Source organism: Oncorhynchus keta, chromosome 1, assembly GCF_023373465.1.
Source record: "Oncorhynchus keta strain PuntledgeMale-10-30-2019 chromosome 1, Oket_V2, whole genome shotgun sequence".
Taxonomy (NCBI): Eukaryota; Metazoa; Chordata; class Actinopteri; order Salmoniformes; family Salmonidae; genus Oncorhynchus; species Oncorhynchus keta.
The window spans coordinates 29,115,731-29,138,674 of NC_068421.1; the positions used below are offsets into that span (position 1 = coordinate 29,115,731).

Below are 22,944 nucleotides of genomic sequence, written 5' to 3' on the forward strand. Positions count from 1 at the left end.
GTATGGCTTCTCTCCAGTCCTATCTGTCTCTAAACATGAGGGGCTGTATGGCTTCTCTCCAGCCCTGTCTGTCTCTAAACATGAGGGGCTGTATGGCTTCTCTCCAGTCCTATCTGTCTCTAAACCTGAGGGGCTGTATGGCTTCTCTCCAGGCCTATCTGTCTCTAAACATGAGGGGCTGTATGGCTTCTCTCCAGTCCTATCTGTCTCTAAACATGAGGGGCTATATGGCTTCTCTCCAGTCCCATCTGTCTCTAAACATGAGGGGCTATATGGCTTCTCTCCAGTCCTATCTGTCTCTAAACATGAGGGGCTATATGGCTTCTCTCCAGCCCTGTCTGTCTCTAAACCTGAGGGGCTGTATAGCTTCTCTGCAGTCCTATCTGTCTCTAAACATGAGGGGCTGTATGGCTTCTCTCCAGTCCTATCTGTCTCTAAACCTGATGGGCTGTATGGCTTCTCTCCAGTCCTATCTGTCTCTAAACATGAGGGGCTGTATGGCTTCTCTCCAATCCTATCTGTCTCTAAACATGAGGGGCTGTATGGCTTCTCTCCAGTCCCATCTGTCTCTAAACATGAGGGGCTGTTTGGCTTCTCTCCAGTCATTTCTGTCTCTAAACATGAGGGGCTGTATGGCTTCTCTCCAGTCCCATCTGTCTCTAAACATGAGGGGCTGTTTGGCTTCTCTCCAGTCCGATCTGTCTCTAAACATGAGGGGCTGTATGGCTTCTCTCCAGTCCCATCTGTCTCTAAACCTGATGGGCTGTATGGCTTCTCTCCAGTCCTATCTGTCTCTAAACATGAGGGGCTATATGGCTTCTCTCCAGTCCCATCTGTCTCTAAACCTGAGGGGCTGTATGGCTTCTCTCCAGTCCTATCTGTCTCTAAACATGAGGGGTGTATGGCTTCTCTCCAGTCCTATCTGTCTCTAAACATGAGGGGCTGTATGGCTTCTCTCCAGTCCCATCTGTCTCTAAACATGAGGGGCTGTATGGCTTCTCTCCAGTCCTATCTGTCTCTAAACATGAGGGGGTGTATGGCTTTTCTCCAGTCCCATCTGTCTCTAAACATGAGGGGCTGTATGGCTTCTCTCCAGTCCTATCTGTCTCTAAACCTGAGGGGCTGTATGGCTTCTCTCCAGTCCTATCTGTCTCTAAACATGAGGGGCTGTATGGCTTCTCTGCAGTCCTATCTGTCTCTAAACATGAGGGCTGTATGGCTTCTCTCCAGTCCTATCTGTCTCTAAACATGAGGGGCTGTATGGCTTCTCTCCAGTCCTATCTGTCTCTAAACATGAGGAGCTGTATGGCTTCTCTCCAGCCCTGTCTGTCTCTAAACCTGAGGGGCTGTATGGCTTCTCTCCAGTCCTATCTGTCTCTAAACCTGAGGGGCTGTATGGCTTCTCTCCAGCCCTGTCTGTCTCTAAACCTGAGGGGCTGTATGGCTTTTCTCCAGTCCTGTCTGTTTCTAAACCTGAGGGGCTGTATGGCTTCTCTCCAGCCCTGTCTATCTCTAAACCTGATGGGCTGTATGGCTTCTCTCCAGCCCTGTCTGTCTCTAAACATGAGGAGCTGTATGGCTTCTCTCCAGCCCTGTCTGTCTCTAAACCTGAGGGGCTGTATGGCTTTTCTCCAGTCCTATCTGTCTCTAAACATGAGGGGCTGTATGGCTTCTCTCCAGTCCTATCTGTCTCTAAACCTGAGGGGCTGTATGGCTTCTCTCCAGTCCTATCTGTCTCTAAACCTGATGGGCTGTATGGCTTCTCTCCAATCCTATCTGTCACTAAACATGAGGGGCTGTATGGCTTCTCTCCAGTCCTATCTGTCTCTAAACATGAGGGGCTGTATGGCTTCTCTCCAGTCCTATCTGTCTCTAAACATGAGGGGCTGTATGGCTTCTCTCCAGTCCTATCTGTCTCTAAACATGAGGGGCTGTATGGCTTCTCTCCAGTCCTATCTGTCTCTAAACATGAGGGGCTGTATGGCTTCTCTGCAGTCCTATCTGTCTCTAAACATGAGGGGCTGTATGGCTTCTCTCCAGTCCTATCTGTCTCTAAACATGATGGGCTGTATGGCTTCTCTCCAGTCCTATCTGTCTCTAAACATGAGGGGCTGTATGGCTTCTCTCCAGTCCTATCTGTCTCTAAACATGAGGGGCTGTTTGGCTTCTCTCCAGTCCTATCTGTCTCTAAACATGAGGGGCTGTATGGCTTCTCTCCAGTCCTATCTATCTCTAAACATGAGAGGCTGTATGGCTTCTCTCCAGTCCTATCTGTCTCTAAACCTGAGGGGCTGTATGGCTTCTCTCCAGTCCTGTCTGTCTCTAAACCTGAGGGGCTGTATGGCTTCTCTCCAGTCCTATCTGTCTCTAAACATGAGGGGCTGTATGGCTTCTCTCCAGTCCTATCTGTCTCTAAACCTGAGGGGCTGTATGGCTTCTCTCCAGTCCTATCTGTCTCTAAACCTGAGGGGCTGTATGGCTTCTCTCCAGTCCTATCTGTCTCTAAACATGAGGAGCTGTATGGCTTCTCTCCAGCCCTGTCTGTCTCTAAACCTGAGGGGCTGTATGGCTTCTCTCCAGTCCTATCTGTCTCTAAACCTGAGGGGCTGTATGGCTTCTCTCCAGCCCTGTCTGTCTCTAAACCTGAGGGGCTGTATGGCTTTTCTCCAGTCCTGTCTGTTTCTAAACCTGAGGGGCTGTATGGCTTCTCTCCAGCCCTGTCTGTCTCTAAACCTGATGGGCTGTATGGCTTCTCTCCAGCCCTGTCTGTCTCTAAACATGAGGAGCTGTATGGCTTCTCTCCAGCCCTGTCTGTCTCTAAACCTGAGGGGCTGTATGGCTTTTCTCCAGTCCTATCTGTCTCTAAACATGAGGGGCTGTATGGCTTCTCTCCAGTCCTATCTGTCTCTAAACCTGAGGGGCTGTATGGCTTCTCTCCAGTCCTATCTGTCTCTAAACCTGATGGGCTGTATGGCTTCTCTCCAATCCTATCTGTCACTAAACATGAGGGGCTGTATGGCTTCTCTCCAGTCCTATCTGTCTCTAAACATGAGGGGCTGTATGGCTTCTCTCCAGGCCTATCTGTCTCTAAACCTGAGGGGCTGTATGGCTTCTCTCCAGTCCTATCTGTCTCTAAACATGAGGGGCTGTATGGCTTCTCTCCAGTCCTATCTGTCTCTAAACACGAGGGGCTGTATGGCTTCTCTGCAGTCCTATCTGTCTCTAAACATGAGGGGCTGTATGGCTTCTCTCCAGTCCTATCTGTCTCTAAACATGATGGGCTGTATGGCTTCTCTCCAGTCCTATCTGTCTCTAAACATGAGGGGCTGTATGGCTTCTCTCCAGTCCTATCTGTCTCTAAACATGAGGGGCTGTATGGCTTCTCTCCAGTCCTATCTGTCTCTAAACATGAGGGGCTGTATGGCTTCTCTCCAGTCCTATCTGTCTCTAAACCTGAGGGGCTGTATGGCTTCTCTCCAGTCCTATCTGTCTCTAAACCTGAGGGGCTGTATGGCTTCTCTCCAGTCCTATCTGTCTCTAAACATGAGGGGCTGTATGGCTTCTCTCCAGTCCTATCTGTCTCTAAACATGAGGGGCTGTTTGGCTTCTCTCCAGTCCTATCTGTCTCTAAACATGAGGGTCTGTATGGCTTCTCTCCAGTCCTATCTATCTCTAAACATGAGAGGCTGTATGGCTTCTCTCCAGTCCTATCTGTCTCTAAACCTGAGGGGCTGTATGGCTTCTCTCCAGTCCTGTCTGTCTCTAAACCTGAGGGGCTGTATGGCTTCTCTCCAGTCCTATCTGTCTCTAAACATGAGGGGCTGTATGGCTTCTCTCCAGTCCTGTCTGTCTCTAAACCTGAGGGGCTGTATGGCTTCTCTCCAGTCCTATCTGTCTCTAAACCTGAGGGGCTGTATGGCTTCTCTCCAGTCCTATCTGTCTCTAAACATGAGGGGCTGTATGGCTTCTCTCCAGTCCTATCTGTCTCTAAACATGAGGGGCTGTATGGCTTCTCTCCAGTCCTGTCTGTCTCTAAACCTGAGGGGCTGTATGGCTTCTCTCCAGTCCTATCTGTCTCTAAACCTGAGGGGCTGTATGGCTTCTCTCCAGTCCTATCTGTCTCTAAACCTGAGGGGCTGTATGGCTTCTCTCCAGTCCTATCTGTCTCTAAACATGAGGGGCTGTATGGCTTCTCTCCAGTCCTATCTGTCTCTAAACATGAGGGGCTGTATGGCTTCTCTCCAGTCCTATCTGTCTCTAAACCTGAGGGGCTGTATGGCTTCTCTCCAGTCCTATCTGTCTCTAAACATGAGGGGCTGTATGGCTTCTCTCCAGTCCTATCTGTCTCTAAACCTGAGGGGCTGTATGGCTTCTCTCCAGTCCTATCTGTCTCTAAACATGAGGGGCTGTATGGCTTCTCTCCAGTCCTGTCTGTCTCTAAACCTGAGGGGCTGTATGGCTTCTCTCCAGTCCTATCTGTCTCTAAACCTGAGGGGCTGTATGGCTTCTCTCCAGTCCTATCTGTCTCTAAACCTGAGGGGCTGTATGGCTTCTCTCCAGTCCTATCTGTCTCTAAACATGAGGGGCTGTATGGCTTCTCTCCAGTCCTATCTGTCTCTAAACATGAGGGGCTGTATGGCTTCTCTCCAGTCCTATCTGTCTCTAAACCTGAGGGGCTGTATGGCTTCTCTCCAGTCCTATCTGTCTCTAAACATGAGGGGCTGTATGGCTTCTCTCCAGTCCTATCTGTCTCTAAACCTGAGGGGCTGTATGGCTTCTCTCCAGTCCTATCTGTCTCTAAACATGAGGGGCTGTATGGCTTCTCTCCAGTCCTATCTGTCTCTAAACATGAGGGGCTGTATGGCTTCTCTCCAGTCCTGTCTGTCTCTAAACCTGAGGGGCTGTATGGCTTCTCTCCAGTCCTGTCTGTCTCTAAACATGATGGGCTGTATGGCTTCTCTCCAGTCAGACACCTCACTGCTTGTTTGCATCTGAGCAGTTGGGGAATCCTCATATAGGTGTCAGATACTGGTTCTTCTGACCACCATACAGGAGACAGAGAGAGAGCGCCTCTCACAGCCTCGCGTCGTGTATCCCTAGTGTTTGCCATTGACCACCCAGTACCCTGAGCAGACTAGGAGCAGGTGACAGGAGCAGGTTGGTCCTGACCTCTGTATGTATGCGCTGTCTTTGTACAGTGTTTGTACAGAGGGAAGTGAGGAGAGAAACTTTAGTAATCTGTGTTAGTGTTTCCAACTGGGGCGAGAAATAGTGGTAAGATTAAACATAACAGTTTTGTGTGAGGTATGTGAGATGCTTACACATGGACTACCACCCAGCCTTGCCCCCCACATCTTCCCCCTATGGCTGTTAATGCAGATATTTGCAATATACAAGGGGAATTAGAATGAGCACAAAAAACATGTTCCACCCATGAATGAAGAGTATCATTCACCGCTTTATACACATAAAAACACAAACACATTACAATGGTTTTTAAAATCATAACCACACACTGTACCCACCGTGCATGTGTATTTTGACAAATCCCTCACCTAACCTATCACGCAGAACCAAACCTCAGAACAGGATTAGCAGTGTATTGATTGAGATCAGCAGGGAGTGTGAAGGAGGGAGTGGGAGGCCTCAGAGTTCTCCCCTCCCTCTCACAGCCTCCTCTCCCAGCCCATCCCCCAATGGGTAAAGCAAGTCAGTCATTGATCCAGGCAGGCATTGCTGAGAGGAGAGGCTGTCAGTGAAACCCTTGGTAATGTCCCAAATAGCACCCCATTCTCTATTTAGTGCACTTTTGACATAAGTCCAAAGGTGAATAGAGTGCCATTTGGGACTCACTCTGTGGCCTCTGGTCCTGCTCCGCTGGCTGTTGAGAGGTACAAAACAGCAGGTCAACCACTCATTTGCTGGATGAATCACAGTCTGCATAGGGAGATCAATACATCAGAGGCTTCAGGCTTCCGTTCCCGTTCCCCACTCCTATGTTTAAGACAGAGGGCTTTAAAAGATGTATCATCTACAGGCAGACTCCCATCTCTAGGCAACTACCCCCATTCCATTCAATGCACAGTACACACATTGCGTACGCACACACACACACACATGTCAGAGAAACACAGCTGGTAATGTCTGCTGGAGAGTGCTTCGTTTCAAGTCTTAATGTCACGTGCACAAGTACAGTGAAATGCCTTTCTTGTGAGCTGTAAATGCAACAATGCAGCAATCAATAGCAATGTCCCACTAAAAATAACAGAAAAGAAAACAGAAAACACACAATAAATCTGAATATATATACATATACAGTGGGGCAAAAAAAGTATTTAGTTAGCCACCAATTGTGCAAGTTCTCCCACTTAAAAAGATGAGAGAGGCCTGTAATTGTCATCATAGGTACACTTCAACTATGACAGACAAAATGAGGGGGAAAAAATCCAGAAAATCACATTGTAGGATTTTTAATGAATTTATTTGCAATTATGGTGGAAAATAAGTATTTGGTCACCTACAAACAAGCAAGATTTCTGGCTCTCACAGACCTGTAACTTCTTCTTTAAGAGGCTCCTCTGTCCCCCACTCGTTACCTGTATTAATGGCACCTGTTTGAACTTGTTATCAGTATAAAAGACACCTGTCCACAACCTCAAACAGTCACACTCCAAACTCCACTATGGCCAAGACCAAAGAGCTGTCAAAGGACACCAGAAACAAAATTGTAGACCTGCACCAGGCTGGGAAGACTGAATCTGCAATAGGTAAGCAGCTTGGTTTGAAGAAATCAACTGTGGGAGCAATTATTAGGGAATGGAAGACATACAAGACCACTGATAATCTCCCTCGATCCGGGGCACCACGCAAGATCTCACCCCGTGGGGTCAAAATTATCACATGAACGGTGAGCAAAAATCCCAGAACCACACGGGGGAACCTAGTGAATGACCTGCAGAGAGCTGGGACCAAAGTAACAAAGCCTACCATCAGTAACACACTACGCCGCCAGGGACTCAAATCCTGCAGTGCCAGACGTGCCCCCCTGCTTAAGCCAGTACATGTTCAGGCCCGTCTGAAGTTTGCTAGAGAGCATTTGGATGATCCAGAAGAAGATATGGAGAATGTCATATGGTCAGATGAAACCAAAATATAACTTTTTGGTAAAAACTCAACTCGTCATGTTTGGAGGACAAAGAATGCTGAGTTGCATCCAAAGAACACCATACCAACTGTGAAGCATGGGGGTGGAAACATCATGCTTTGGGGCTGTTTTTCTGCAAAGGGACCAGGACGACTGATCCGTGTAAAGGAAAGAATGAATCGTGAGATTTTGAGTGAAAACCTCCTTCCATCAGCAAGGGCATTGAAGATGAAACGTGGCTGGGTCTTTCAGCATGACAATGATCCCAAACACACCGCCCGGGCAACGAAGGAGTGGCTTCGTAAGAAGCATTTCAAGGTCCTTTAGTGGCCTAGCCAGTCTCCAGATCTCAACCCCATAGAAAATCTTTGGAGGGAGTTGAAAGTCCGTGTTGCCCAGCAACAGCCCCAAAACATCACTGCTCTAGAGGAGATCTGCATGGAGGAATGGGCCAAAATACCAGCAACAGTGTGTGAAAACCTTGTGAAGATTTACAGAAAACTTTTGACCTCTGTCATTGCCAACAAAGGGTATATAACAAAGTATTGAGTTAAACTTTTTTTATTGACCAAATACTTATTTTCCACCATAATTTGCAAATACATTCATTAAAAATCCTACAATGTGATTTTCTGGATTTTTTTTCTCTCTTGTCTGTCATAGTTGAAGTGTACCTATGATGAAAAATACAGGCCTCTCTCATCTTTTTAAGTGGGAGAACATGCACAATTGGTGTCTGACTAAATACTTTTTTGCCCCAGTGTATATATATATATATTTTCTTTATATATATATTTTTTTTAAATAAATATAAGTAAGAACAACAGTAAGTAAGCTATATGCAGGGTCAGTCAGTTCTAGTTCCATATTTACAATGTGCAGGGATACTGGAGTGATAGAGATAGATATGTATAGGGGTAAGGTGACTAGGCATCAGGATAAAATCTGATCAAATTTTATTGGTCACATACACATGTTTAGCAGATGTTATTGTGGGTGTAGCGAAATGCTTGTGTTTCTAGCTCCAACAGTGCAGTAATTTATAACAATTCATAATACACACAATACACACAAACTTACAAGTAAAAGAATAGAATTAAAGAATATATAAATATTAGGATGAGCAATGTCAGAGTGGCATAGACTAAAATACAGTAGAATATAATATATACATATGAGATGAGTAAAGCAAAAATATGTAAACATTAGTTAATTGACTAGTGTTCCATTATTAAAGTGGCCAGTGATTTCAAGTCTATGTATATAGGGGAGCAGCCTCTAAGGTGCAGGATTACCTAACCAAGTGGAACCCGCCTAGTGATGGCTATTTTACAGTCTGATGGCCTTGAGTTAGAAGCTGTTTTTCAGGTTCTCGGTCCCAGCTTTGATGCACCTGTACTGACCTCGCCTTCTGGATGATAGCGGGGTGAACAGGCAGTGGCTCGGGTGGTTGTTGTCCTTGATGATCTCACGATAAACAGAGTAGCAGCGTATATGATGCAGCATTTATGATGATTGTATTTGAGATTGTATGTGAGTTTGTGTGACTCCCCTGTCCTGTCCTCTTGCTGAATGGAGAATCTAGTTGGATACCCCATGTCGGGTATTTTGTCCAACAGCCATGTTTCAGAAAAGTAGAGCATATTGCAATTACAAGAGTCCCGTTGTTAGCAAATCCGCGATCAGATATCCTCCATCTTATTATCAAGTGGCCAATAGAATGGAGGGATGTGGTGGCCGGTTTTCCCTTAGCCTCAATCTCACCAGTACTCCCCTTCCTCTTTTGCCTCTGTTATGCTGGCGTTTCCTCTTGAAAACATCAAAAATTGGGTCGGAATTGCAGAAAGCGGCCAGGTTAGATAAGTCGAAGTTGAAGTTGGGATAAGTAACTGCCGATCTGATGTTCAAAAGATCTTGTGGCTCCTGAGTGGTGCAGCAGTGTAAGACACTGCATCTCAGTGAAGGAGGCATCACTGCAGTACCTGGTTCAAATCCAGGCTACATCATATCTGGCTATGATTGGGCAGTGCACAATTGGCCAAGCGTCATCTGGGTTTGGCTGGGGTAGGCCGTCATTGTAAATAGGAATTTGTTATTAACTGACTTTCCTAGTTAATGATAACGGATATATTTTGTGAAAGTAAAGTTAAATGCCAGAAGAATCAGAAAATAGCTAAGTTTAGTTGGAGCTCGAAAACGACGGCCATCCAGTACGGCGCCATCATGATTGTGGTTGTTATCAGTTTGGTCAGTGTGGCGCAGCCCTTTACCACGTCCATTATAGATAAAGATCATGTCATCCGGTTTGTTTGGGATCAAGGGCAACGTTGAGTGAAAGGAGGCATCTGGATGGAATGACTCCCTGAATCAAAGCAGTGTCTATCCCGAGGTCTCTGGCCTTGGGAGCGCTGCTTGGCTACAGTATGGAGTGAGAGGGCTGCTCTCTGTGCTCCTGGGGCAGTTATCTGATCTATCTGAAAGCTGCCACTGAAAAAGAGCCAGTGTGCTAATAAGGAGAGCCAGCCACAACACTGAACAGCACAACTTTTACATGTGGGACAGAGGTAGAGAGAATCAACTTAGTTAAGTGGCATGATATCCACAATCAGATTATTTATAATTACCAGCACTTGACATTGTGGTTATAGTAAAGTACTGTACTAGTAAAGCTCTGTTCGATCAGCTGACTCTTCAACTATATGAGAGCAACTATATGTTGCTCTGAGGACACAGCCAGGCCGAGCCACACACACCACTCCACTTACCCTCCCTCCCACTCCACACCAGTCATGGTTTAACTTCAACATGAGACGACAGCATGGCACGCTACACAAATCCACACCACAACTCTTTGATGTGTTGTATGGCAGAGGAAATCCTTATGGGCTGGGTCCTCCCTCTTACTCAGCCTCTTTCACCCAACCTGCTCGGTCACTCCCCTCATGTATTCACATTGACCAAAGTCTGGGTGTGCTAACCTATAGGGAACAACACTGTAGTGTAAGAGCTTGGGTGTAGGCTACCCGAGGACTCATTTACCGGGCGAACCGTCACATGAGCAAGAGAGAAGGTCAGTACTGTATAGTACGTTGAGCATTGACTGCATGACACGTGACTACTCTGCTCCGCTACTCTCGGCATGGGAAACATGAAGCTAACATGCAATTAGCCATTTCTATTTTAATGCTGCTGTACAGCCCCAAAGCAGCACAAGCTAGGCTGTTGTTTGAACCCCAGCACCAGGAAATGTTGAGGCTGTCAGTATGGCTTTTGGTTATTATGCTTAACTATATAGAAGGCAGCTCAGAATGAAGCCACTCTCTGTGGAAAGCCATTAGTCTGTGGACAGACAGAGAGGGGATTGTCCTAGAGAACCCCTCCCTTCCACAGATGAATCATCCCACTGAATACATTACCCACAGCAGGGAAACATATTTTGTCAAGGGAACAATTTTCCCATAATGATAAATAAGTAGCCATTTAAAGAGAAACGTAAGTAGGACTATGACCAAATATCCTGGAGAATTGACAGCGGAGCGTAAGTACCATTCCACATCACCCTTTGTGTAACTCAAATGTTTTACTTTGGAAAAAAGAGTTCCCCAAACTATTCTAAACAAGTGAAAAAAGACAGTATCCTTCCTGAGGGACATTTGAGTAACGGAGGTAAAGGCTCATTTTCCCCTCTTCCCTAAACTCCACATTGAACATCATTCAAGCTGAGAGCTACAGCAAACTCCTGGCACCACATCAAAGCAGGGCGAGCGTCTGCCTTGCTTCCTCTCCCTCTGCCCCCTTTCCTCTGTTCCCTCCATCTCTGGAGGTGTCGGAACAGAGAGGGAGGAAGGGAGCGAGGAAGGGAGGCGACCAGGAGGGCTTTGTGTGTTGTAATCTGATGGGGCCTGCTCCTCAGACAGCTCTACTGTGAAAAGTCAATTCAGACTATGATGCATGGTGGGTGCTCAGCATGAGACTAAATAAAACAAGTGAAACACGGTGAGGCAAGACATTTCTCTCAGAAAAACTTAGTGCTGAGAAAGGCAGGAATTTCAGACATAAATTGCACCTTTTCATCAAGGAAGCAAAAGTTAATGTAAGATTTGCTGTAGTTTCAGACAAGTGAAGGTATCTGCCCACGAGACAGCTGAGCCAGGAACTGTATCTAGTTTGGTCTACTGTATGTGCTTACAAGCCTAGCAGAATCATCAATGCGATCAGTAAAACATTTTGGGGGGGAATGTAAACAACGAGAGGCCAAACTGCCTGACAAAATGTGGATGAAAGCGGAGAGCTCAGTAGGTGATGCAAACACTCAGACATACAACTACATAAAGAGTATATATAGCAGCATTCTGAAGCAAGAGGTAATAGATAGTATTTTATTTTAAAAGAGAAATTGAGAAGCACTCATCAATCAACATATTAATCTAGTTAATCAAGCTTAAGTGATGGCGCCTTAAAATAAATACTTTAAAAACGAAATACAGACACAATATATGTGAGATCCAAACGAAACAAACAAACCAATTATTCAGATTCAGAAGAGATTCAACTTTAAAAACTGTCCAGAAAATCCCCAAGCTCAACCCTAACTTACAACAAAAAGTCGTATTAAACATTTAAGTACTTTGCAAAATACATAATCTTACAAAATGTTTTTTTTTTTACTTTAAAATCACTGTAAAATATTGGCTGGTATTATAACAAGAAACCAGGTATTTTCATGTAGAATAAAAAAAACGACAGAATGTGCTTCTGCATTTTTTACATCAGTATTATTCACATATGTCATGCATGTTTGATCAAGTCCTCCACTGCGGGTGTTACTGGTCTGATGGAGCCTCTGACTGGTGTATTGCACATGGCTGCTCCTCTTCAACCTCTCCTTATGGCAAGCTTACGTGCTGAAGTGAAGATGCACGCTGGTGGCCATGGTAACCAGCAGCGCCACACTATTAAGATGCAGTCTTTTCCGAGGCACCCGCACGTCACTCTCAGGAGAGGATCAAGGCATAAAGCATCTTCCAAACAGCCCCTATGCCCACCTGGGCTGAGTAAAAACCACGAATGCACTTCACTTCATAGCCCTCCATTAAGCTAATTCACTCCAATGTCTTTCTGTCTATGACACATTATTAACAAATGTTGCTCACATTTTTCAAATATAAAAAGAATTTGGTTCCGTTTAACAGTTCCTCCACTGCAAAAAAAGCCCTCAGTATCAAGGGAGAAGATTTCAAGAATACAGGTTACAGTACACAAATGTGGTCCACGTTGTATCGCATTGACAGATGCATGTTTTTCTGTTGATGTCTTGAGCTCATCTCTCCCCAACCTACATACCAAGACCTCATGGCTTTCCCTCCACACTTAAGTGCACATGTACTATATCACCCCTTGACAGGACTGAGTGGATTCAATTCTACCCATTCAAAGACCGTCATACTGTACATTAGCATCTTTGACCAGCAAAGCATAGGAACCCATCTACTGTATCTATCTTCTCAGGACCCCACAGGAGATGTATTTTAGAGGCTTATAAATCTGCCTGTGACAAATTGTTTTTTGTCTAAAGATCATCATCCTCTCCTTCTAAGCATTATAGAATGTGCCAAATTACGAATTGTAGACAGAGAGTGATAGAACAGTGACAAGAAGAAACACATTTAATTCACAGCTGTAATATTGTTTGCTGACAAAGGGCTTAACAGCAATCTCAAATTTGCTAACCAAGAGCTTTGAATTTGTTAAAGGATCAGTGGGAGATACTATAAGAGCATGTAAACAAACGGCAGTTGGGCTTGAGAGTGTGATGAGCTTCTTCCACTAGCCTGAGCTTTGCCCTATTCTTTGGACGGCTCGTGATTAGATGGGATGGTTCAAACCGGAGCCAAACATTATTTCTAAGTGCAAAGGCTTAAGAATGCCTTCCAGCCCCAGAACATCTCTCAATCATTTCTTAATATTTACATCTGTGCTGTAGAAAAACAACTAAATATAACTTAAAATAAACTTTCTAGGCACTGTCGATTTCCAAGGCTTTTTGTTGCAGATTGAGAAGAAAAATGTTAGAAAATAAACATTTACAAATAAGAATAAGAGAGTGATGGTTTCTGCAGACCTAACACTTAGAATTCTCTACCATTTAAATATAGGGCGATCCTCCAGTCCAGTCCTCCAACACAAGCCAACAGACTAGCAGCTCCTACAGTGGAGTGGCTATATGGATATGGACAGTCAGTCTGTGTCTAAAGAATAAGTGTGGTGAAGTTCTCAAGGTAAGTGTCATATCAGTCTCAAGCCTGTCTTTCACCCTCCCGTCCCTCCTGATAAACCAAAACCAGTTATCCCTCAGGCCATGATCTTCTGGGGGATCTCTATGGAAGCCTTGAGGAAGAGGGAGTTGTCTCGGACATAGTTCCTCTTCTTGATCTCGTCGTGGGAGATGAACTTGGGGTAGCCGAAGCCCAGGGTGCTCTCATCCAGCGAGTTACGGGTGCTGCACGGCTTCTGGAAGTTCTTCCAGTTGGGGTCAGGGTTGAAGGTCTCTGTGATGTGTTGGGGCTTGGACAGCGACGGGTCGCTCTGGTCCATGATGGAGAAGGTCACCTTGTATGAGAAGGGCCACTCGAGCAGGTTGTCGTACTCCCCCGGCAGCACCCGGATGTAGATGGACAGGTGCGAGCCCTCCCCACTGCCGTTACCGTTGAGAAACGCAGACACCTGCAGCTTGTAGCCGTAGCGATGGGTGTAGAAGGGCGGACTGAAGAACTCATGGTTATTCCGAAGCTTGGCCTCCTGGAGTTTCCGGGAGTAATCGCTGAGCTTCCAGATGAGCACTCCATCGTTGCTGACTGACAGCTCCTCCATCTCCCTCCGCAGCTCAAGGATCTCCTGTCGCTGGCGCCCCACCAGGCTGCACATCATGGTCAGGTGAGACTTGGTCGTGTCCTCCAGGTGACGCCCGATCGCCAGTTTTGGGCACTGCAAGAAGAGAGGAGAGACTAGTTAGGGAGACGTCACTCACTGTGTGTAGCAAGGAGGGTGAAACTCTGTATAGTACAAACGCTGTATAGAAATATGTTGGATTTAATAATGTGGCACAGCACACTAGATTGTTTTGTCTGTTTGAGTTTCACATTCAAGCCTGTGGCCGTCTGCTAATCAGCTGCTCTTTTGGGAGCCCTGCCATACACATTTGTGTTTGGTGTACTGAACATCTGCACGCTTGGTTGTACTCTCTATCCTGATGCATTTTGTCAGACCATCTGCATTGCTATGGACTGAACTTTCCAAACGCCCATTTGAAACACAAAGCATGAAGCCTGTCTGCTCTGACTCTGGGAGCTCTCCACATTTTCTCAGATTGACGTCATTTTCAAAAATAGACTAAAATGCGCTGTCATAGCAGAGAAAACGTGTGACTCTCATTAAAATAGAGCCTAGAGGCAGGACAGGCAGACGGCTCTGTATGTTGAAAACAATCATCCCCTTGGACATAAGTTACAGGGTTTCAACTCAACCAGAGCATGAAGCATAATAATCAAAATATAATTTTGGAAATATGCACAAAAAACTACCCGAGAGTGGAACAATTATTAAACGTGACATCAATAAAGCAGTGGGCAGTAATGAAAAATAAAACTATGCCGCTTGCAAAAAGCTAGAATCAAAGTTTTTCTCTTTGAGGGTCTGAAGTAATGGAAACCAGCTAGAGAGCAGCAGGTCAGCCTTACCCTGTGTTTGCAGCCGGCATCTTTGAAGGGGCAGAGGATGAGGGCACTGCCACAGTTCTCCTTCACGTGATTGGCCAAGTCCTCCCGGGCTATGTTGGGGGTGCCACACTGGTTTGGACATGCGACTGGAAACCGAGGGCAGTGGTACTGATGGTTCTGGAGGGTAGAAAAAAGTTATTACATTTATTACATTAATTTGACATAGACAATGCACATCAATCAACATTTCTGGAAATGTACCAGATTTATACAGCCAGATAGATAAAAAAATATATTGGGATCAATTTTTAAAAATCATGTATCATGCAAGCATCTTTGCCACCAATTAAGAGAAAGAGCATCGACAAGACAACATGAAGCCCTTTGCACAGCAAAATCACTGTATGAGTGATTAAGAAACGCAGTGTATCATTTCATATCATAATGGCTGTCTATTAAAATGTATGAATGAGATAAACGAGTTGATTATGGAGCTGAACTCATAAAGCATGTGCTCTGAGAGGAAGACATGATGAATAAACTGTGGGTATGAGAGGAGAGTGCGAGTGGCCGGCCGCTGGGCCTGAGGACAGGATGTGTGCAGAGAGGTGACAGGTGCTGCCGGGGGTGGGTAATGCCAGCACAAACAGCAGCAGGCACAGCGGGCTGGCACAGAGTAGTGGGCACCATGAAAGCCAGTGTTCATGCAGCTGTGGGCCCAGGGCCATCCCGCTCTACAGAGACTGAGAACCCTCCTTCATCCAGGACAGACTGCACTGTTCCTTCATCACACACAGTGAAATAGGGGAAGGACTCATAACAAACCTCCGGAATAAACCTTCAAAACACTTCATTCTCACAGGTCTGAGTTTGGGCACTAATTTAGGTCTGGCCTTCCAAGCAGTAATACAAATACTACATTGATGGAAAATAAAATGTAGCCATTAATCAAGTGATGACAAATGTGATTGTAAAACAGGATATGCAGGAGAATGTAGGGAAGGAAGAAGTCCTAGAGCTTGTTCGGTCAGAGGAGGTGTGTTGATGTTGTTGACTAACCTGGATGGTGTCGAAGACAAACTCCTTGCCACAGTACTTGCAGGGCTGCGTGCGCTTGGGACACTCAGCCAGACTGTGCTGGGACAGGAGCCGACGCATCATCCGCGCACCACACTTATTCTCACAGTACACACTCTCCTGGGGACAGATACCCTGATGGTTCTGGGAGAGAAGACAGGACACACACACACAGGTCACAACTCAAGCATTGACATCATCACAACCAACTAAACTAGCAACAAAACTACTAGTAAAACTAGCAAGCTTCCAGCGCAGTTCATCATTATTGTGACCCGTTTCAAGAAGCTAGTCGTATGTCACACGTCACTACTTCACAGGAGAGGCATTTGAAAGTCAACTTTAAAACAAATCTAAATTATTTTATTTTTGCATAAATGATTTCTGGAACATGTGAACTTTCATGTGCCTTAATAACAAACGTGTACGCCATCTGTAAATACAAATACAATTGTTAAATTACGAGCCTAGTTGGTTTTGCCATGGAAAAAGACAGGAACCGCTAGCCATGATTGGCTGAGAAGGATGGGCTGGACATGCCAAAAGATAAGTTAGGATTGGTCTGCCATGTAGAGTGCTTCGGTGTATAACATGAGCTGCTCAGTATGTGTAGATAATCCTTGCTACTGCTGCTTTAATGAAAGATATAATGGAGAACTGCAAAAGTTCTGCTACTGCTCTCAACATTGCTGCCCTGAATTTAATAGGCGCTTTCGATAAAGATCCGTGGGAAAAAAAAAAAAAATTGTATTCTGGTCCTTCTGTAGCTCAGTTGGTAGAGCATGGCGCTTGTAACGCCAGGGTAGTGGGTTCGATTCCCGGGACCACCCATACGTAGAATGTATGCACACATGACTGTAAGTCGCTTTGGATAAAAGTGTCTGCTAAATGGCATATATTATTATTATATATATTATATATATTATATATTATATATTATTATATATTATTATTATATATTTTTACCCCCTTTTTCTCCCCAATTTCGTGGTATCCAATTATTAGTAGTTACTGTCTTGTCTCATCGCTACAACTCCTGTACGGGCTTGGAAGAGACGAAGGTCGAGAGCCATGCGTCCTCCGAAACACAACCCAACCAAGCTTCACTGCTTCTTAACACAGCGCGCATCCAACCCGGAAGCCAGCCACACCAATGTGTCGGAGGAAACACCGTACACCTAGCGACGTGGTTAGCATGCATGCGCCCGGCCCGCCTCAGGACTCGCTAGTGCGCGATGAGACAAGGATATCCCTACTGGCCAAACCCTCCCTAACCCGGACGACGCTAGGCCAATTGTGCGTCGCCCCATGGACCTTCCGGTCTCGGCCGGCTGCGACAGAGCCTGGGCTCAAACCCAGAGTCTCTGGTAGCACAGCTAGCCGCAGTGCCTTAGACCACTGCGCCACTCGGGAGGCCTCCTGATGGACTACTTTCTGGAGAACGATCGTGCCATGCTGACTCTCTCGGACTCTGAAAATGAATCAGACGATGAGGAAATCCCTGATTTAGGTAAAAACCTAGTCTTCTGAAGAAAGTAATGGGGAAGAAATAGAGATCAGTGTTATTGTCATGGAAGAAGTTGACTAAGTTTTGAAATCAGTGGAATTCCCAGTGGAAGCAGAGTACAGTATGATTGCAAATGCAAAGGAAGTCGAAAAGAGAACACAGGCGGCTGTATACTGGTAAGAATCTAGCAACATTTTTTAGCTATCTTTTGTTTTCTAATTTGGTCAGAAAGTAATTTTCGTTGCAAGTTATAGCAAACTGTTAGCTAGTTAGCTGGCTGGCTCACTATTTAACGTTAAGTGTATGATCTGTGTATTAATATTATTGGTATCTCAGAAAGCCATTATCATTGCTAGTTATAGCCTAATGTTGAACTTTGAACTTAGTTGGTTGAACATTGAACTTAGTTGGTTAACTTTAGCTACCTGCAGATTCATGGATGGTGGCTAGCTATGACAATCAGTTTGCATCACTAGTAGTATTGGTTGGGATTGTGTGTGAATCCTTAACGGGTGGGGCAAATACCATGAATAACCGCTCACGTTGCATAATACATTTAGAAATCTATGTTATTCAATTATTGCACCCACACTGCTCGCACGCGCCAATGAGCGTCTGCGTTGCCAAGGGCTAAAATATGAGTCATTTCTATTTCTGACGCAGATCGCGCTGCAAGTCCTGCCTCTCCCATTTCCTAATGGGTTTATAGAAGCAGGTACTCACGTGCCATCTCCTCATTGGTTATACCCACATGGGTGATTGAATGACGAACTGTGTTGCTTGTCATCGTGGTAATACTATGAAAGTTTAGATACCAATCACCATATAAGTTCAAAGATGAAAAAGCCTGGAAGGAGAAGAGATGACTAGAAACGATTCTGTTGACCTTTTTATGTGTGGATTAATTGTCGGAGTAGAGGACCTTGTGCATTTCAGGTAAAATAACAACTCAATGTTTATATCCCAGGACAAATTAGCTAGCAACAGCAAGCAAGCTAAATAGGACAAATTAGCTAGCAAGTGCAAGCTAACTAGCTAAATTGGCATAAATGTTTAATGCTTTTTGACCTGTCCCCAAATTAATGTAATTAGTTCAGAGTTTGTTTTGATATTTTAACCTGCGTGCCGTGATTGCGTTTGGTATAGGTGGACAAAATGAATTTATGCACGATGGCGCACACACGCAGACGGTTTGGGTTCCGGTTTAGGAGGGTGTGAACGATGCTGAATGGGTGTAGTCAAAGAAGAGCTCTCCAGTAGGTACCAAAACATTCAAGGGCCAATTTTATGATCCCACTGCCACTGAAAATGAACAACTGACTTTCCTATAAAAAGCTGGAGCCATATTAAGAATTCTGTTATGGTGGAAAGGCCACATTGGGCCTGTATAAACAGAGCAGAGGAGGGGCAGCCTGTAAACAGTACCAGAGGTGTTAGTGAGAGGGAGAGAGGCTAACTTTAACCCTGAGGCACCACTTCTCTGGACGGAGAGAAAAACACAGTATGAAAGGTGCACAGTTCTACGTCTCTCCCCTCACGCCAACAAACGTGTTATTTCTAAATACACTGCCACCATCAAAAGCTAGCGTAATTTACATACTTGGCTTCCTGGAGTAGACACTACAAAGACTACTATTCACTCAGTGAAATGTGGCCTTAACCAGGTTGTTTACTTGCTAGTGCTACTCTGTAAAAATAGAAAAAAGAAAAAGTAGGTCTCTGCTTGTTGTTGTTTATTTACCTCATAGGCCTCCCCGGTAAACTCGCTCCCGCAGAACTCGCACTTGACCTTGCGCTTGGGGCAGTCGTGCTGCAGGTGGTCAGGCAGGTCACGGCGCGTCAGCTTGATGGAGCAGCGGTTGGGGCAGGGGATCACATTGAAGGCGCAGGTGGAGAAGTGACCCTGAGGGAGACGGAGGGAGGGGCGAGAGGAATGTGTCAGCAGCAAGACACCAACACGCTCTCTCAGCCTGCATTTAGCCAGGCCTGCGCTAGCAGATAACCCAACACACTGGAGGCACGAGTTAGATTACTTGTTGGTTATTACTGCATTGTCGGAACTAGAAGAACAAGCATTTCGCTACACTCGCATTAACATCTGCTAACCATGTGTATGTGACAAATACAATTTGATTTGATTTGACACAGGGCTATGGTCATAAAAAAGGTATCTTAGACAGGATGAGAGAGGGAGAGGATGAGTGAGAGAGAGGTAAAAAAAAAGGGTAAGAAAGCCAGGCAGGCAGCTACTGACCTGGAGCTGCTTCATCTGTCCGGTCCAGCGACAGCCTTCCTCACTGTGGATGCAGCGGATGGGCAGAGCCAGGATCTGCTGCTCCAGCTCTGGGTCAGGGTAGATCTGTAGCCATGACACAACCATGAGGACATGATCAGCACTGGCTCACAGGTATAGATGCGCCTTGTCCAGCCTATCTCCTGTTTCTGTAGCATGAGGCAGGTTGACGTACAAGTACACTGCCTGTACAGGAAGCTATCTCCTTAATACTGACGGCAAAACACAGGCATCGGGTCACACTGGGATAACTGCAGTATAAACCCTGGATGGTGTGGTTATTTTATGGGGACAGTGTGGGGGAATAGTGGCCGCACCCAGGGCAACACTCAAACTAATATAGTGTGTCACTGATTAAGACAAAGGGTGTTCCCAGCAGTTAGGAATGATTATCATGTTGATGCCTAACTAAGTGTATTAATAATACAATGAAGCCTTGACAAAGAGAGTCTTAGCGACCAACAGCAAAACAGCAGAAGAGGAAGTTGAAAGTACAAGTCCTGGACATGAATGACGAATGAATCAGGCCCAAAATTAGGAATAACAATTGAACTTCTGTGAACACAAGAACACATACTGCAATGTTTATGGAATTATAGTTCATGAAATGTAGAAAACATCAGAGAGAGAATTAAAGTGAGGAAGGAGGGAGAGAACACCCCATAGTCACTGATCAAGAAGGATGAGGTCCTTCTCTATCCAATCAAGCCAAATCTGCTCCCTAAAGAACAGTATCCTCTGGATTTACAGATTTAGGCCACACAAACACACACACGCTCTCCGTGACAACCCTTGTGAGGCAGCACTGCATGAATCTCCGTCCATATGTTGCCCAGGCTGCCTCTGTTACACGAAGAGAAAAGGAACTTCCTCAAAATGTCAGAGCTGTCCCTAAAACAAATAACAGCTCAACTGTAGTCACACACCTTCATACGAGAGGCGGTCTCTTTCTCTATAGGCTATGAATCAAAACATTGAGATACTATGGTTTTACCATAGCCTAAATGTTTTCTTTAGACATAAATAATAGTCAGAATTATAAATGGTAAGTGTGCAGTGGAATTGAAAAGGGTCCAGTGAATAATACATTAGGGCCAAAAGTAGATCTGAGGTAAAACTTTTCACTCTCCTGACTTGGCAACATTTACTGGTCCATTAACTTACATGAACTGTTATGTCATCTCAAATAAAAGCTGTGTGCTACAGTAGTTTAACTAGTGAGGATGAATTATATATCACATTCACCATGCTGTAATGAAAACTGCCTTCAAGTCACCAAAATATAAAGTAGAGAAGAATCTTTCCATTTGAAAAGAGCTCAGCACTACGGCAGAGAATGTGTGTGTTGCTCCCAGTCTGTGATGTGTGTGTTGTGTGTCAGGTTGGGTACTATGACAGCAACAAATAAAGAATAGGTTATCTGTGCAAATGGACCAATAAAGCAAGTATTGTATTGTGCTACAGAACAGCACTGTCTCTTACAATGTACTGCAGCATGTACGCAGCATAATAATGCATGGTGAGTGATTGAAGCAGATAACTGCACTACTATTTCCTACTGGAAATCACATGTGCTGAGCCAAGATGACAAAGAAACCAAATCCTCTAAAGTAAACCTTAACACTCCCTTATTGTTCCAGCCTGGGAGTCTGCGGGGGACTGCAATAAAGACCTTTTAATAACATAGTCCCTGGAGGATCATGGAACTAAAGCTGTCTGTCTGTCTGTCTGTCTGTCTGTCTGTCTGTCTGTCTGTCTGTCTGTCTGTCTGTCTGTCTGTCTGTCTGTCTGTCTGTCTGTCTGTCTGTCTGTCTGTCTGTCTGTTGTGTTTTGGAATAGACAGTCAGCTGCGGTCTCACAGCTTAAATGACATGTTGCACTGCCTGGGTGAAATGAGAGCATTATTAGAATTGAGATGTGTTCAGGGGAGGGCAAGGACAGGGACATAGTGTAATGAAATGTACCCAGGGAGCTGGACTGTGTCCCAAATGGCACCCTATTCCCTATATACTGCACTGTACTTTTGGCCAGGGCTCACAGGGTTCTGGTCAATAGAAGTGTATGATATAGGGAATAGGGTGCCATTTGGGACTCATCTCTAATCACCAGTAGCGTGTATTTTACAGGTGAGTGGGAGGCTGTGAAGGTATCAGTAAATACCAGTGTCTGACAGGTGTGCAATGAGCACGTCCTCCCAGTGGGGACCCATGTACTGCTTCTCTGTCATGACTACAGTCTCCTTAAGAACTTCGCTAGCGCTCGCAGCGCTACCCCACTGACCTCCACACCTCACTGGACTGCCTCTGAACTCCTAACACACTTTAGCATGCTAATGTTCTAGTATAGAGCAGGATGGGCCTACTGTATGGGAAATTCATTAATTCATGGGAAAACCAACCAATGAGACTGTACAGTAACTGAGATGATGAATTAGTGGTCATTGGTGTTTTAATACCTTTGTTAAGCGTTAAGCTTGGGGTCCTCTCATGCACAGAGCAGAATTAAGTCCTTATCCTTTCGCTGCACACTCTGGCACAGTGGGGAAATCAAGTTTGTGAGAGTCATTCTTTCATTACAAATAGACTGCCACCATACACCCCCTGTACAATCTGATTAAATGCTGAAAATAAAAGACGGCGTAAGAAGCCAAAAGTTTAATTAAAGAGATTTAGATGTGGTATTCTTTCTCTGGACTGGGATGAAGAGTTTTAGGAGAGCTACTGTTTTAGTGATTTTTGCCTCTCTTTTCTGTCAGATCAATGCAATACCCTGCTTTTCTCCAGCAATGCAATACTTAAAAATATACCACAACCTTTGACTTTGGCTGTTAGGCTGGAGAGTGCTTTTACCACTCCCCAGCCACTCACTCTCCAGTTGTGTAATCATGTCTGCCCATTTGTTTTTCATGGGTACTGTATAAAACTGTAAAACTTCCATGTTGACAGTAGTGTGCGAGAGTGAACTGTTTTGTGCACTGAGAAACGGACCGTCATCAACCCTGACATTCCAAGGGGAATGAGTAGCCTGTGGTTCTTCGTTAGCGCAATTAGTGGACCTATACGAGGATGGCTAGCTAGCTGCCTGAGCCCTCTGTCTGTTGGTCTATGGGTCTGGGGTAAGGGACATGGTGACTCATGTGTTCTTGTGGTTTCCCAAATGGCACCCTACTATTCCCTATATAGTTCACTACTTTTGGTCAAAAGTGCCA

At 45.2% G+C, this 22,944-nt stretch overlaps 1 protein-coding gene across 1 annotated transcript in view; it reads right to left on the reverse strand.

Annotated features, from left to right (window-relative positions):
• Positions 1-11,509: 11,509 nt before the first annotated feature.
• The window catches only part of LOC118365170 (TNF receptor-associated factor 4-like), a 49,339-nt gene continuing 37,904 nt past the window's right edge, over positions 11,510-22,944 (reverse strand). The window contains exons 3-7 of the mRNA XM_035747190.2: positions 19,698-19,802; positions 19,185-19,346; positions 15,919-16,080; positions 14,881-15,036; positions 11,510-14,128 (exon numbers count right to left, since the gene is read on the reverse strand). Coding sequence (XP_035603083.1) covers positions 13,496-14,128; positions 14,881-15,036; positions 15,919-16,080; positions 19,185-19,346; positions 19,698-19,802 — 1,218 coding nt within the window. The 3' untranslated portion in view covers positions 11,510-13,495. The remainder of the gene's footprint in view (positions 14,129-14,880; positions 15,037-15,918; positions 16,081-19,184; positions 19,347-19,697; positions 19,803-22,944) is intronic.